The following is a 16,834-nucleotide window of genomic DNA, read 5'->3' as shown; positions in this document are numbered from 1 at the left end:
CTGCATTGGAGATAGCAGGCTGAGACCACGGGGCAGGAAAAGATGAAGGGAAGATGAAAAGTGGGTTCACTTTCAAGAGGAGAATAGATAAAAAATGTGACATGGACTGGGGATATAGCTCTCTGGCACAGTGCCTATCTGGCGAGCACAAAGTCCTGAGTTCAATTTCTAGTACCAAAAAAAAAAAAAAAAGAAAAAGAAAAGGTGTGGTATATTCATACATAGATGATGAAAAGGATAAATGAGGTTGAGCTGCTGCTAAGCAGGAAGAGCAAGTTGCAGAAGAATACCATTTAGTGGATTGGGGAGATAGCTTAGCGGTCTAAGCACCTACCTGGCAAGCGCAAGGACCCAGGTTCAATCCCTGGTACTGCATGCCATGCCAGCCACCAAAACTAGGTGTGGTGGTACATGCCTATAATCATAGGGCTGGGGAGGCTGAGAGAGGATCACAAGAAGTCTGAGCTACATAGCAAGACCCTGTACAAAATAAGTAAATTAAAATAAATCTTAAAGAATACCAGTTATGTAAGACTTATAAAAATATATAAAACAATTTTAATTATTTCTGTACTTCGCTAGAGGCCCCATTTGTCACTGTTTTAGGCAAAATTCTCTATTCAACTCCTGACTGAAAGAGCAAATTAAATTACCTTGTTAAGTACAAAAAAAATGACCATTACTGAAGTTGGTAGAGGCCTAGCTTTGAGACAAACAAAGATGAAAATGGCATAATAATTTAGGTAAAATTAATGTAGGATAAGCAGGCTTATAGCTCAATAGCCTTATTAAGGAAACATTTAATAGCTGATGTTCATGATTTAAGACCTTTTTCACCATTAAAGATCAATTTAAAAATTTTCTTTGTTTGCAGCACTGTGAAGTAAACCCCGGGCCTCATGCATGCTGAGCAAGTACTCAGCCACTAAGCTACATCTCCAGTCCATTTTTAGTTTTTCTTTTAAGATAGGTTCTTGCTAAGGTTGTCCAGGTTGGCCTTGAGTTTGTGATCTTTTTGTCTTAGTCTGGTTGCCACTTAAAGTTTTATTTAACAGTGGGTATGTGACTATTTTAATTTTTCATGAGAAAAATGTTTAATTGGGAAAAGAAATATTCTGAGTGTCCTTGGAACATGTTCTTATGTAGAATACTTCATGTTTGTTGGAGTAAAGAATTACTGTGGTGTAAAAACAGAGCTTGAGAAACAAATGACAACAGATGTAGCTAGCATGTACAAGGCCTTAGGTTTTGTCCCTAAGATCAGAGAATAACAATAAGTAAATGATTGTTGCTTATGAAATATTTATACACTTTTCTTAAAAAAAACAGATTGTTTAACAAACAACAGTGAAGAATTATCGAACGCTACAGTATCTTTCCTCAACCTGTTTAATCAAACCTTGACCTGCTTTGAGAGTAACCTTCAGGTATTTTAAATATATTTGAAATAAAAATGCTCTTATACAAATGAATAATATGTAATTATAAACTTTTATAGCATTATTTATTGATATTTGTGCATACTTATGATATAGAGGGCTTAGTAAATCTGTATTTCTTTTTCATTCTTCTAGTTACAGATCATTATAATTTGTGTGTGTGTGTGTGTGTGTGTGTGTGTGTGTGTGTGTGTGTATGGTACGGGTGATCAAACTCAGGGCCTTTCACTTGCCAGGCAGGCACTTATGCCACTGAGCTATCTCCCTGGCTCCAAATCATTAAAATTTCAGTTCTCTTATAAAGTAGGGATAATATTATTTAGCTTGCTTGCTTCCAATATTTTGTAGTGAGGATCTGATGAGATGATTGATGTAAGAACGTTAACTGAGACATTTACTTATTTATTTATTTATTTTTCTTTTTCTTAGCGGAACTGGGGATTGAACTCAGACCCTTGCGTTTGCCAGGGAAGCGCTTATTCTACTGAGCTGTCTCCCCGGCCCCTATTTATTTTTAATTTTAATTTTAATTTTAATTTTAATTTTAATTTTTTTTTTGTGACCTGCCCTGGGGTCAGGGCTGGCGCAGCATGTGGTGCCAGGGATTGAACCGCAGTCCCTGCACACTTGCCTAAGCAGGCGCTTTAGACCGCTGAGCTATCTCACTGGCCCTTAAAACAATGTAATACACCAAGATTTTGTTTATGTAATAAAGTATTTTGCAATGCAGTATGATTCTGTCTATGGGACACTCACTTTTTGCCTCAATATTTTAAAATTATATTTCATATACTTTATTTTATTTTATTTTTTTATTTCATATACTTTAAAAGGCACTGTTTAGTAAGGTAGCTTTAAGTATTGAGTTATGATATCAGGGTAGCCGTCAAGAATTCTACCTCACAGATTTTTATTGTCTCCTCCATCTTTGATCTTTGAATTTTGGCATTGAAACTTAACAGGCAATTTATGGCTTCAGAGACTAGCATGGTAAGAGATGAATATGAAGAAAATTAGCACTTTTCATGCAATGTTAGTTGCACATTTTTCCTAGTTCATTTCTTTTTTATTGTATTTTTCCTTTGTCACAAAAATTTAATTTTATTAGATTTATCAGTTATTTAAATGACGTATGATATTTGTGACACATGAAAAAGGTTTTTTCCACATGGACATTATCTTTAAAATTTGTGTCAGTACCTCTGTGTTTCATGTTCTGCACTTAAACCTTTTTTGCGGGGCAGTGGGTTTCAAGATAGGGTCTTGCTATGTAAGTGCAGGTTGGCCTTGAACTCACATGTAATGCCGACTACCCTTGAACTCACAGCAGTCTTCTTGCCTCAGTCTCCCAACTGCTGGGATTATAGGCATGTACCACCACATCTGTCAATTTAAACATCTTTTTATCTTAAAAGTTTTAAATATATTTGAATTTATAGTTCTCTTTCAGTTTGCAAAATCAAATAATATCTACTTACTCTTTCCTAGACCAAGATAGAATTCCACACTCATAATTAATTGAAGTAATCTGAAACCTGGAATGCAGATTTTTGTTAAATTAGGAGTATTATATCTCATACTATAAAATCTTTTTTAACTTTTAAAATTGTGTGTGTGTGTGTGGTGCTCGGAATTGAACCCCGGGCCTGCTGCATACTAGGAAAGCACACTGTTGTTGAGTTCATGTCTTTTCTCTATGCTATATGATAAAGAAAAAAGTAAATAGAGGGGCTGGGGAGATGGCTCAGTGGAATAAGCGCTTCCCTGGCAAGCGCAAGGGCCTGAGTTCAATCCCCGGTTCTGCAGAAAAAAAGAAAAAAAGAAAGAAAAAAGTAAATAGAAACCAGCATTGTAAGCTTTTTCTTTAAAAGGTAGGTGTTTTGAAAGTGTAAGAAATTGAGATTTCTAATTTACTAATTTATGTTATCTTTACCCATATTGTGGACTATTCATTTCTTTTTTATTGTCCCTTTTTGTTGACTAGAAAGGCTTGGATTAGATTCTGTTCTGTTCTGTTTCAGACAGGGTCTTGCCATGTAGTTCAGGGTGCCCTTGAACTCACTTACTATGTAGCCCAGGCTGTCCTCAGACTCACAGAGATGCTCCTACCTCAGCCTCCCAAGTGCTGGGATTGTAGGAGTATGTTAAAAACTTAGGCCTAGATTATGAGCCTGTGACAAAAAAAATTTATGGGGCCACAATTTTGTTCCCCTTTCTCTTTCCATTATAAAAATCTTCCCTCTGTCAAGTAAATTTGATGAAGTTATCACTGGCAAGGATGTGTTTCATATTTTTTCAGGGAAAGTAGGATAGAGAAGTACAGGTATGTAATGATGAGATAACTTAAGAAATCTGGTATTTTTGTGTTGCTAGCTTGGCACATAACTTCATGTAACAGTGACAAAATTTGAGGACACCTTAGAAAGTTCCAGGGTTGGCTAGATAGCTCAGTAGACTAAAGCACCTGCTTAGGCACACTTAGGAAGCTCAGGGACCACAATTCGATCCCCAGTACCACATGCTGCCCGATTTCCAGTACCACATGCTGCATTAGCCCCGCTCTGGTGGGCTGACTTGGCCAGATTCCAGGGTTGTAGTGGCACACGCCTGTCATCCCAGCACTGGGGAGGCTGAAAACAGGAGGGATCATGACGAGTCCGAGCTACATAGTGAGCCCCTGTAACAACCAAATACATAAAAAAAGTGCCAAATATTTGTCATATGCTTCACATACCAGGCCTCCAACCCTTATGAGGGTGTCCTGCCCAGCATCCCAGCTCAGCACTTTAGCACACCATGTTGTCACGTGTACCAGGAGGTCAAATGTTGGCAGTTTGTGTGACAGAGATGTTGTGTATAGTTTTTATTCTTTGTATTATATCTGCCTTTGTCATTTTAGGGGAGCACACACAGTCTTCTACCACCAAAAAATTACTCAGAGGTGTGCAAAAGCTGCCGTGAAAAATACAAAAATCTAAGTAATCTGTACAGTGAAATGCAAAAAATGAATGAACTGGAGAATAAGGCTGAACCTGGAACACACTTATGCATTGATGTAGAAGATGCAGTAAGTACCTTCCTTCTGATGAGGTGCACATTTTGCAGTGTTGTTGAATATATCCTCAGTATCTCTTTCGGCGGTACATTGGCATCTGTGTGTGTTGTCTTCAATCAGAAATAATTATAATAGTTATAAAATAGCACGGTTTTAGAATATTCTAGCCTAGCAAACTAAAATGAAAATCAGGTACTTCATAAGGTGTGGCCATTGTTCCATGTTTACATTTTAATTTCTTGTATACTTGTTAAAGAAGTTTCTAAGTTTTACTGTAATTTTTTCAAAAGCTATTTTTCAGTCACTCCCTATCACATTATTTCTTTATATCTATTAGTCTGTCAGTGTTTATTCATTTATAGCATGTCACCACTAACTAAAATATAAGCCACATAAGGAACAGGACCTATTCTGTTTTTGTTCATTCAGTATATAAGCTAATGTCTTGACCTATAGTGAGTTTTAATAAATATGTATTGGTTGGATGGTCAAGCTCAAGCTTTTTTCCCTATGATATCCTGCCTTTACATGGGGCACCACTAGATGGCGATCATGCCTTTGTAGGCAATATGATGCCTGAAAATTGAGGAATTAGAGGAAACATTGGCTCGAAGTAAAGAATTAGAAATCAAATTGTTAAGATCAAAAGTTTAGAATAACAAATGTGAATTATCACAGCATCTCAGAAACTGTAGTGGACCATTCTGGTACTTTGTACATTCAGGATGGTATAAAGCTCTTCAATTAGTTATACCATGGAGTTTTGTTTTTACTGTTCTATTCCTGTTGCCTGGAATAGTATGTAGTTTGTATCAGGCTCTTAATAAATAATTTTTAAGGAAAGAAACAGAGTTAACTGCATTCCTACTCATGCATTCTCTGTTTGAAAGCTACCGAGTGGTTGACATTCTGTTATACTCTAGTTAGCATTTAAATATAAACAATAACTAATTATAAGTTACTATATTTCCCTGGCAAAAGAAATTTGTCCTCAACCTGCAGTATGTTTTTAAGGCTAAATATTTAGTTTAAATTCTGAATGCCTGTTTAGACATTAACAAAATATTACAAGAAATTGAAGTCAAGTCAAATGCAAAATAGAATATCATTTGTTGTTGTTCCCAGATGAATATTACTCGAAAACTCTGGAGTCGAACTTTCAACTGCTCGGTCCCTTGCAGTGACACAGTGCCTGTAATTGCTGTTTCTGTGTTCATACTCTTCCTCCCCGTCGTCTTCTACCTTAGTAGCTTCCTTCACTCGGAACAAAAGAAACGCAAACTCATCCTACGTAAGTTCTTTTAGAGTTATTCATTTGTTTAGATGGCAGCTTTATCTATTTAGATCTATTTTAATACATATATGTATATAATATAGAGAGAGCAAGAACCCAAAGTATATAAGCCCCATATGGCTCTCTGCTTTACATTTTATAATAATGCTTATTAATGAAAGAGACATGTGAGAATTTTGTAAGTATACATGACTAAAAATCAAAAGATAGTGTTTTTCAAATGATTAACTGAATTATATTAATTCTGGCTTACTCCTAGAGTAAGGTTGGCAGCAGCAGAAGAGCAGTGACAGGAACATGTGGTCCTCGCCTGGCCGTAGCAGATGGAGATGTAGACAGCTCTTAGGAGTTGTGGTAGAACCACATCAGTGCAGGTGACAGAAGAAACTATAGCTAACATACCACTTGATTGTTTTTCTAGCATTTTTGTTTATTTATTTATTTTCTCTGTACTGGGAATGGAATCCAGGGCCTTCACACTGACTACATCCCTAGTCATTTTTTTTTGCTTTGTGATAAAGTCTTGCTAAATTAGTAAGCCGTTCAGGCTGGGTTTGAATTTGCATTCCTTCTGTCTCAGCCTCCTGAGTTCTGAGATTATAAATGTGTGCCACTATGCCTGGCCAGATGAATTTTTAAAACTCAGTTGTTGCCCTGTCCCTCTCCCACTTGGAACCCTTCATGTGTTCCTGCTGCACCTAGAATAGTTCAAGCTTTCTTCCAGAGTCTGCCCCCGACACTGTATATAACCTAGCCTCCATCTCTCTTTCTGACTCATTACATCTATCCTCATGGCTTGTGCTACTGTAGGCACTTGGAACTTCCTGTTCCTCTCAGACTCCAAGTTCATTCACTCTACTCCCTGTCCAAGGCCCTTCCTACTTTCCTAACCTGGCTCCTGGTCATCTAGGCCTCGGCTTGAAAGTTACTTGCTCAGAGACCTTTCAGCCTTCCCTCAATCCAAGAATATATCCTTTCCTTCATTCTTATGTATCTTTCTTGCTTGTTTTTTTTTTTTTTTCCTATGTATCTTTCATGGCACTCAGTCGCTAACCTAGTATTAGTTAAATAATTTAAGTCATTTAAACTCCATCAAAAGAAGAATTTTATCTTATTTATCTTTATATCACAAACATCTAGAAAGTCATGCCCCCCCTTTTGTATTTTGTACAGGGCTCCCTATGCAGCTTGGACTCATAGTGATTCTGCTGTTTTCAGTCTCCCCAGCACTGGGATTATAGGCATGTGCCACTACACCCAGAGTTGGTCATTGGCAAAGTGTGCCAGGGGGCACGGCCGGCTTGGCATGTCATGCTGAGGATCGAACCCTGGTCCCTGTGCTTGCCTAAGCAGGTGCTTAGTCCACTGAGCTGTCTCACGGGCCCTAACAGCCCATTTTTGTTGAATTAAATATACTATATTTACTGTTAGTATTTCTCAAAATATTATTTCTGTGAAATTCTTTATGGAAAAATTATGGGTTAAATAAGATTGAGAAATACTGCATATCATGTCCTTTTCATGAGCTTTGTAATGTGCATGAATCTAAGGTAAAGTCCCTGAGGTTGCGTGTCTCAAAACTAGAAAATAGAACCTTTGTATAATACCTATTCATGTTTCACAGAAGCATTGCTCTTACAACACATTTAAAGCCTAGAGCGTGAAGGCCTGGCAGTGTAGCTCAGAGGTGGAGTGCTTGTCTAGCACATGCCTATAGCAGAGGTAGAGGCACACCCAAGACTCCTTTAAGGGTTTTGGAATTCAGCATCATATGATCCCAGGGATAGAATTTTTTTAAAACTGTAGGGATTAATTAGATAGAGACCAGAAAGGTAAGGAATGTTTAGGTATATGTACCTGTGCATATTGCTACCTGCTCAGTTTATTAAATAATTTGATAATTAGAAGTTTGGTCACTTATAGCAATTTTAAATAAATAGAAAACAAACTCCTGATTTAGTTTGGCTCCCACATCCCCTGAAGCTTTAAGAAGTAGACTTCGTGTTAGGTCATTTTTCAGGCTAAGTCTGCCCATTAGCTTAGGCTGAAGCAATGTTCAGAAAGTTGTGTTGTCATTTTTGCATGTACAGTGGTGGTCAGAGGAGACCCTGGTAAAAATTAAAGCAGTCATTCTCATCTTTGGCTCTGTCTCAGAATTATTCATAAAGTTTAAAACTAATACAGGTACTTGGGGCCCACTGCAAATCTTCCTAATTATAACCTTGAAATAATTCCAGTGTTAGGAGCTTCTGAAGTTAGGAGACCCTAGTTATCCAGTGCAAGACGTGTTACAAAATATCTGCCAATCGTGAGGTTAAGCTTAACAGCCTATGTTGTATGGTAATAACAATAAGCTTCTCTTCTGGAGGGTTAACAACCTAAGTTTGCAGATCAAAATTAGAGAAAAAGGAGGACCGCAAGGAAAGCCAACATTTTGGCCCGAGCCTTCCAAGGTCAATTAAGACTCAGGACATATGAGAACTTGTACTGTAATGTCATGTAACTCAGTAGTGTCCCAAATTTTCTGATCAAGGAGGTTATGGGGCCAAAGAGGAAAGTGATCGATGATGTAGAGTGTGCCTAAGGAGAGTCACATGGAGAGAAAACATTCTCTCAGGCTTTCACAGAGAGCACATTGGCCAAGCAATGGCTGTGACTCATCCACATGGCTGACTGACAAAGGCTCTACAGTCTGAGGTACAGGATCTCAGGATAAATCCTGAGGGAATTTCACTGACCTTCTCAGACCCAAAAGCTACAACTCTTGTTGCATAGGTCTTGCTTTATCTTGGTCTTAACCATCCAGCAGAAAAGTATAAAAACGAAGTATAAGAAGTAAAGCCATGCTGTTATGTTGAGCTGTAGGGGACTCAGGTCAACAGTTTCTGACACTGCCAGGCAAGCGGAAGTCCCAATACTATTATGGACTACTGGACTCTTAGAATATTTTGCTGAGTTAACACACCTATAATATTCAAATGATGGAACTAAACAAAAAAAGGGGATACAGATGAATGTCCATTTTGTATGTGTGTATTCAAAATGGTTAGGATAGATATATAGTTACATTCTCTTAATGAATAGAGGGATTTGTTGTAATAGTGTTTGTAAATAGGATATCATGTCTGTATCTTGTACAGCAAATAACCACTAGGAAGAGAGTATGCAATGTGTTAATTACTGAAACTGTCCTACCAATTTGATTTGAAACTGTCTCATTGCTATTTGTCTCTCAATAAAATTATGGAAAAAAAAAACTACGTGAAACAAAAATACTAATCAGGGCTTGGGATATAGCTCAGTGGCACAAGTGCTTGCCCAGCAAGCTACAAGGTCCCAAGTTTGATCCCTAGTATCATAAAGGAATAAATAAAATAAAATAAAATAAAAAAAATCTGCCAAGCCAAATACCCGTGACTTTTCCTATTAACCATAATGACTCAGTCCCATTAGCATCATAACCAAAACTGATGGTACCTTATTTCATTAATGGCCATTATATCTAATGTGTTTATGTAATGTGTACCTCATTTGCATCAATTAAGTTAGGTGGGTGCTAGGTGTTGAATCCAGAGCCTCACACATGCTGAGAATGCGCTCCACCACCAAGCTGTAGTCCCAGCCCCTGAATTTCTTTTCAACTGAAAATGGAGGCAATTTTCTTTCTTCTCCTACATATACCTTTCATTTTCTTTCTCTTGCCACATTTCACTCAATAAATTGTGGCATGATATTGAATAAGTCCAAATATCCTTGTCTTGTTCAAGATCTTAGGGGAAGATGTTTTAGACGTTCTTAATTAAGCATAGTGATTGCTGTAGAATCTTTGTAGATATCTTTTGGCAGACTGAGAAAGTTTTCACTGAACCCGTCTAAGAAAAATTTGGGTTAGATTCTAGCTTAAACTCTTAAATATATGTTTTTGTCCCTTTTTTGGTACCAGGGATTGAATGCAGGGCCTAGTACTAAATATGTAATTTTTTATTATACTTTATAGTACTTTTATTTTTTAAGTAATTTATTTTCACCAACAATATATATTTAAGATTGTGATGTCTAAGACAACATGTGGTGCTTGTTTTATTTGTACTGCTTATAACAAATTATCATACGTAGTTTCAAAGTGATTTTTTGTTTTTTGAGGTTAGTAGGGGAAAAGCTTAGGTTTTGCTTCTTCTAAGATTAAATCTGTTCAAGCTGAGCATGGTGGCACACATGCACTCCTGTAATCTGAGAACACAGAAGGCTGAGACAGAAGGATTGAAATTCAAGGCCAGCTGGGGCTACTTAGTGAGTTCAAGGCCAGCCTGTACTTCAAAGAAAGACCCTATCTCAAAAAAGAAAAAAACAAAACATGGCTCTATTCAGATTCAAACATTAGACAAATATTGTCATTTTTATAGGAATAATAGTGTTGGTTAGAGAATTAAATTTAAAATATAATATTTTTGTCTCATCTAGCCAAACGTCTAAAATCTAGTACCAGTTTTGCCAATATTCAAGAAAATTCAAACTGAAATCTACAAAATGAAGATTGGACATACCACATGGCTATGTGATGAAAGATACAGCTTGGTGAGAAAGAAGAGAAATGATCTGACAAGTCAACTTACTAAGAAATGCAAGGAATTAGAATTTCTTGTTGAATAAGAATTTTCAACTTTTCTTTTTCTTTCTACCTTTTTTTTTTTTTTAAGGAATTGGATTTGTTAATTTCCAAACGTGATTATCTATTTTAAAGTGTATTTGTTACAATAACAAAATATACAAGGAAAACTTTTATTTTGTGGAATATTAATACTACTTGAGACTAAACATTTAAAAATTAATGTTATAGCAAAGTCTTTGAAAAAGAAATCTACTTGCTAAATGGTAGCAGATCCAAAGATTAATTCCGATTACTCCTTGTTCCAGTATTACTGTTAGGGTTATATTTAATATGTCATATGTACAATAATATATAACTCAATGTCTAGTTTCCATAATGTTGTTTTTGAAACCACTAATTATAAATATCCTTAACAATTTTTAGGAGTGGTGAGCCGCATTGCATTTATCTTTGTAAAAAGATTTATGGTTGGGACCGGGGAGATGGCTCAGTAAAACAAGTGCTTCCCTGGCAAGCGCAAGGGCCTGAGTTCAATCCCTGGTTCTGCAAAAAGGAAAAAAAAAAGGTTTATGGTAAATGGTTTCTTACTTGACTTTTATAAATAGTATTTTACAATTTATTTTTGCCCTTATTTCATAAGCAGTTTGAACTCACTGGACTGCTTTGTTGTATTCAGAGCAAAATGAATTCTTTTGGTACCAGGGATTTACATTTTGAATTACATTAAATTATTTGGCAATTTATAATTTATTACTTTAAATCAAATGTAATATCAAAATATTTAAATTATGATTTTTTTAATGAACAGTTACACTTGGGTTACCTGGAGATTCTTGGAGGAGGAAGAAAGGAATAAACAAATTTAAGGGTCAGAAAATAGAGCCACAAGGGGCTGCTCAGTAGCAGATTGTGGAGTGGCTCGAGTTGGAGGTGAGAGCCAGTGATCCCTCCCGCTGGCAGGTAGGGGGAGGTGCTGCTTGGTGTGCTCAGTTCTTTAAGTATCCATATGGCTGAAATGAAGTCCCACCTTCACCCTCACAGAGCAATTTCTGTTTTAGAATGCATGTATCAGCTTTTGAAATGATGCTTTGTGTCAAAATTGTTCACAGTTGTATTTCTTGGAGTTTTAGAGTTGAGAATTTCATTTGTTTCTTTTTGTTTTCTTGGCAGAAATAGGCATTATTTTAAATGTGGAGAATATGGAGGCTCCTTTGTATAGTTTGGTTAAATAGAAGGAGAATTTAAATCTCTTCATAGACTGTAAAATGCTAGAGGAACTGGAGAATTGTTTCTGGTTTTGTTTTATGTTTATTGTATATCGGGAGTGAAAGAGAAATCTCACCCTTGGGTATGTGACATACCTAAAACTGTTACACTTTCTGTGATCTGCTGTGATCCATTTAAAATGTGATGCAGTTCATTCTGCTGCCACTGTTCCTGCTGCTAGTACGAACTGCTGTCTTGATTTGACGCATGTAGTTGAGGGTCATTGAAAGCAATCTTCATTGATGCAGATGAAACCTGTTTACACATGAAAAGTTAGAAAAATGAGGTGTTTGAGTCTGAAAGTGGTGACTTGAACACCTTTCAATATTATGTTTGTAAAAAACATGGCTTTTGAGTATAACATTAATAAGCACTTTAAAAAGGAAAAGACAGTCTTTACTATTTTTCTGGTAGGGTCATTGCTTTTAGAAGTTGCATCAGCAGTGATTGATTTTAAAAATAAGTAGTAAGTGCTGCACTAAATTTCATAAGTATTTCATTTTGTAGTCATATCAAAATTATTTGCTTATTTTGGAATTCTGATACATCATGCTTGTGTCACTCAAAAACATCTTTAAATTTTTTGGCACTGTAAAATAAAGGAAATTGGAATGATATATGATTTTTAAATACTTTTTGAAAACTTCAGATATAATATCACATCTCAGTTTTTCAAGTATTAAGTTTAAATGTTCATCTCGCTTAAGCATTTACTGAAGATAAAATGTACTTTTGGATTATTTATCTTTTGTTATTTGAGAAATAAAAATAATATCAGATACATTAAAGTGTAACTCTTTAATTCAGTGAATAACATCCAAGTTTAGTTGGTGTCTCAGTTACTCTACTCTCATTGTCGGGACAAATACCCAACACCCAAAATGAAGGAAGAAAAGATTTATGTATCTCACAGTTACTGGAGGTTTTAGCCTACACTTAGCTCACGGTTACTGGAGGTTTGAGCCCATACTCAGCTGGCTCCAAGGCAGAGTAGCAGATGGCACCAAAGAGCAGAGAGCAAAGGGAGTGGCAGCAGCTCAGGCAGCTGGCTAGCCTCTCTCCCCTCCTTACATTGTAATATAAATTACCAGCCCCAGTGCAAGTGCATTATCCACACCCACAAAAATCAGTCAAACTCCAGAAGCCACCCCATGACTGTATGAAGCGTTGGGGGGACAACTAGACATAAACCATAACATTCTGTCCCTAGACGCCCAAAGACTTATGCACATCCCTTTATGCAAAAGGTATTTTGTCCGTCTCTAAGAGTTGCCAAAGTCCTAACACTTTCAGCATTGCTGAAAAGTCCAAGTCTCAAGTCTCCTCCAAGATCAAAAGCGAACTCTTAGCTGTGAGCCCCTGTACAAATGAGAAGTTAGACACTCCGAACATTTAATAGCACAAGATAAACATTACCATTCCAAAAGGTATAAACAACAGGGGAATACAAAGCATTGGGACCAACACAAGACCAAATTCCAGCAGGGCAAACATTAAGTCCTGTAGTTCCATGTGGAACATCTGAAGCAATCTGTGGCAAATTGTGAGTTCCAAAAGCCTTACATGGCGCCACCCCTATGGCACTTTTAGTGGTAGCTCCATGGCTTCTCTCTTAGGCCGTTTTGCTCCCTCCTGGCAGTTTCCCTTGGATGATCCATGTTTCTGGCTTTTCCAAAGGTTTCCACTAAATAGGCTTCTGACTCACAGCTTTACACATTGCCCTCTCAGGGGCACACTGCCTGGCCTCCCAGGCCTTCTGAAACCTGGTGGAAGCCTTTTTAACCTCAGAACTTCTGCATTCTGCAAGCACCTAAAACCAATGCCATATGGATGATGCCAAGGTCTGCTGCCAGCTGGAGCAGTAGCCAGGCTTCCTTCACTCTTTGCTGTAGTGGTCGAGTGCCAGAATGGCTGAGCACTCTGACCCTGATTCTGAGGAATAAATTCTCCATGCTGGCACCATTCTGGAACCTGGTGTGGCTGCCACTGCCATTCTGGAACATGGGGCTCTGTGGCTTTTTCCCAAGGCAAGTCCCTGACCTGTGCAGCAAAGGGTGGAGACCTACCACCACCTGTGATGCCCTCAGGCCATCCTATTCATTCTCTTGTTCCTTCTTGGCGGTGGAGATCCTCTCAGCTCTATCTTTGCATTCCACAGCTTTATTGGAGTTTCTTTCTGGCCAAACACATTTTAAATCATCCTGCTGGGCAATTTGCTCTTGATTCTCAACATAAATCTGGCCTAAAGCCCTTAAGAATAGCCGCGCCACTGCCTCAGTATTCGACTGTTTTGACATATGTTTTGCCAGATTAATCAGTCTACTACGCTTAATCTCAGTCTCAGGCAGTCTCTGGACACAAGCAAAATGCAAATTTTCTGCCAAGTTGTAACACAAATCATCCGAAGTCCAACAACCAATGCAGCCCTTCCCAGCAGAAACCTCCCCAGCCTGGTCTTTACAGGCAGGATTTCTATCAGCCTTCTGGTCTTCTGAGCTCTGACCAGAATCTCCCATACAGAACATCCAAAGCTGTTCCAGCACTTCTCTTGTAAGTGACATCCTGAACCGTTCCTGTCTTTTCACATAAGCCATTCCCAGAAGCTTGGAATCCACAGTCAGGTTTAGCCATAGCAACAGCCACATTCCTGGTACCAAATTCTGTCTTGGTTACTTTCTCTCATTGCTGGGACAAATACCCAACACCCAAATTGAAGGAAGGAAATTACTGAAGGTTTTAGTGCATACTCAGCTGGCTTCGAGGTAGAGCAGCACATGGCAGAGAAAAACCTTTCATGGCAGTGGCAAAGAGCAAGAGTAAAAGGAGTGGCAGCAGTCAGGCAGCTAGCTAGCCTCTCTCCCCTCCATGCATTGTAATGTAAATTACTTGCCCCAGGGCCAGTGGAGCATCTACACCCACAATAATTAATCAAACTCCAGAAGCTGCCCCATGACTACATAAGGGTTTGGGGAGACACAAACCATAACAGTTGGTAAATGTTACTTTTTGGGACCAGTACTTTCTAACTTTTATGGGTGAACTGAATGTGTACTTTTTACTATAAATTACTTCTTTCAAAGTGAAATATTTTCTGGGAAGGATTGTGTAGCTGGGCTTATTTTCCTGTCAAAGACTAGCCCTCAGTAGCAATGGCTTTTGAGAACTGAAGTATTATTATTGACCTATGTAATAGTTTTCAATGGGAAGAACTGGTTCCAACTACCTGTTTTTCCTGTACCAGAAGAAACCTTTGAGATCCTCTGATCATAGAACCCCAGAACTGGGGCTCTGGCCATCATACTGTGTGTCTTCAGAAACAGTAGCCAGAATGGAAACTCCTAGTGACCAGAGTTACTTCTGTTTTCCTTCTCTCCTCTCAGTATAACACTTCCTGCTGAAGTGCTGTTCCTAGGCATATAATAGGAACTGAGATATGAAGGCTTGAACTTGACGTATTATATCTTGACCTGCTCTCTTTGGAAGAAGCTGTAGTGTCCCCACAATGCAGGGACCTTACCAGTCAAAATCCAACGCCTCTCCCATGGCATACACATGCTTTGTCTTACTGATTTTCTCCTATGGTGTTGGCAAATTAATAACTGCACTGGGGCAAACAAATAGCAAAAGTATAAAGTAGATAAGCAAGTAGGATCTGCATAGTGAATCTCTGCTCCCTCCACTCTGAGAGTCCAGAAGTGTATATGACTATGACAATCCGAGGGTGCAATCTGATGGTAAAAGGGAGAGGGGCTGCTTGCCTTGGCTCACTGTGTGGTAGGAGAGTGTGTATCTACTGGGCAAGCTTTGGGGAGATGATCTTACGGGAAAGGGTAACACTCGGTGGATCTTGTGTTGTCTGGCATGCTTTATCCTCTGTCCACTCAGGTCATAACCTTTGTTTGAACCAAGTATCTCAGTGAGCAGTACGAGAAATGGGTATGGCCCAGTCAGATGACACCTACAATTAACCACCACAGGATTCTTGAAGTCAAAATGTTTTGTGGCTGTTGTGCTCTTTGGGAAGAAGGTAAGAAGTCCAATTAACACTGGAGACTAGAATTCATGTTGAAATTATTAAGGTAACTACTAAAAGCAAAAGAGGGTGTAATTACCTAGTGAAATGAAGAGGGAATTGTTTGTATAATTATCTGTAAAATCAAGAAAAGGAATTGATAACACACAGTGTACAGGAGAGATGGTAAGATGGTAGATTTAAATCCAAATAACAGTAAATAGATTAAGTATAAATAAAAGGAAGAAGAGGAAGTTAGAGAGGGAGTTGAAGACAGCATCTTTTCCAACCAGACTTGAGAGGCATGACACAAAAAAGGAAACAAATTTAACTTAAAAATTTGAAGGTAAGGGTTAAGGAGATGGCTTGGCAATCTAAGTGCCTGCCTGGCAACCACAATGACCTGAGTTCAATCCCTGGTACTGCATGCAATGCTAGCCCCTGAATCCTGGGCTCACTATGCCAGCCACCGAAACTGGCCATGGTGGCACATGCCTGTAATCCCAGTGCTGGGGAAGCTGAGACAGGAGGATCACTACAAGACCTAGCTGTGTAGCTAGACCCTGTACCAAATAAATAACCACAATAATGACTTCAAGGCCAACATGTACTACATAGCATGACCCTTTCTCCAAAAAATAATTTTAAAAAAAGGTCTAACAGTATTGGTGAACTCAGTTCATCAGTATGCTAAAAGATAGTATACCTTGAGCAAGTTGGAGTTTATTCTAGGAATTCAGGGTTCTAATAAGTTTGTGTAATAGAGATGTCCTTTAATTACATAGCCATTAGATGTCACCATGTTGGAACTGTGATTTGACACAACCACAAATTCTATTTGAAGACAAATAGAATTCCTACAAATAGGATCTTTTTGTCCTTTGTCACCTGAGCTACTATCTAGAGCTATCTACTCCCTGAATGTTACTTCTCATGCCATTTCCTTAGATGCTTCTTCAGAAATCATAAAAACTCATAGCTTTGTGTAAGTAAAAATAAAATATTTCTGTCATTTTAAAAAAAATTAATAATCAAAGAGCCAACCAGATATTTTGTACCTCCTGAAGGCACAAAATAATCAGTTGGGAGAATAATACCCAACACACATGACAAAGAATTCATCCTAATCTGTAGTGTGCTTAAAATTGATAATGCCTGC

General features: G+C 38.0%; 1 protein-coding gene across 1 annotated transcript in view; it reads left to right on the top strand.

Annotated features, from left to right (window-relative positions):
• The window catches only part of Ostm1 (osteopetrosis associated transmembrane protein 1), a 35,603-nt gene extending 24,660 nt beyond the window's left edge, over positions 1 to 10,943 (top strand). Inside the window, exons 3-6 of the mRNA XM_004637474.2 lie at positions 1,330 to 1,427; positions 4,339 to 4,506; positions 5,620 to 5,785; positions 10,250 to 10,943. Coding sequence (XP_004637531.1) covers positions 1,330 to 1,427; positions 4,339 to 4,506; positions 5,620 to 5,785; positions 10,250 to 10,305 — 488 coding nt within the window. The 3' untranslated portion in view covers positions 10,306 to 10,943. The remainder of the gene's footprint in view (positions 1 to 1,329; positions 1,428 to 4,338; positions 4,507 to 5,619; positions 5,786 to 10,249) is intronic.
• The last annotated feature ends 5,891 nt before the right edge of the window (positions 10,944 to 16,834 follow it).

Source organism: Octodon degus, unplaced genomic scaffold (genome assembly GCF_000260255.1).
Source record: "Octodon degus isolate 3935 unplaced genomic scaffold, OctDeg1.0 scaffold00090, whole genome shotgun sequence".
NCBI lineage: Eukaryota > Metazoa > Chordata > Mammalia > Rodentia > Octodontidae > Octodon > Octodon degus.
Note: the sequence above shows the minus strand (reverse complement) of the source record. Positions and strands in the feature narration are given on the sequence as shown.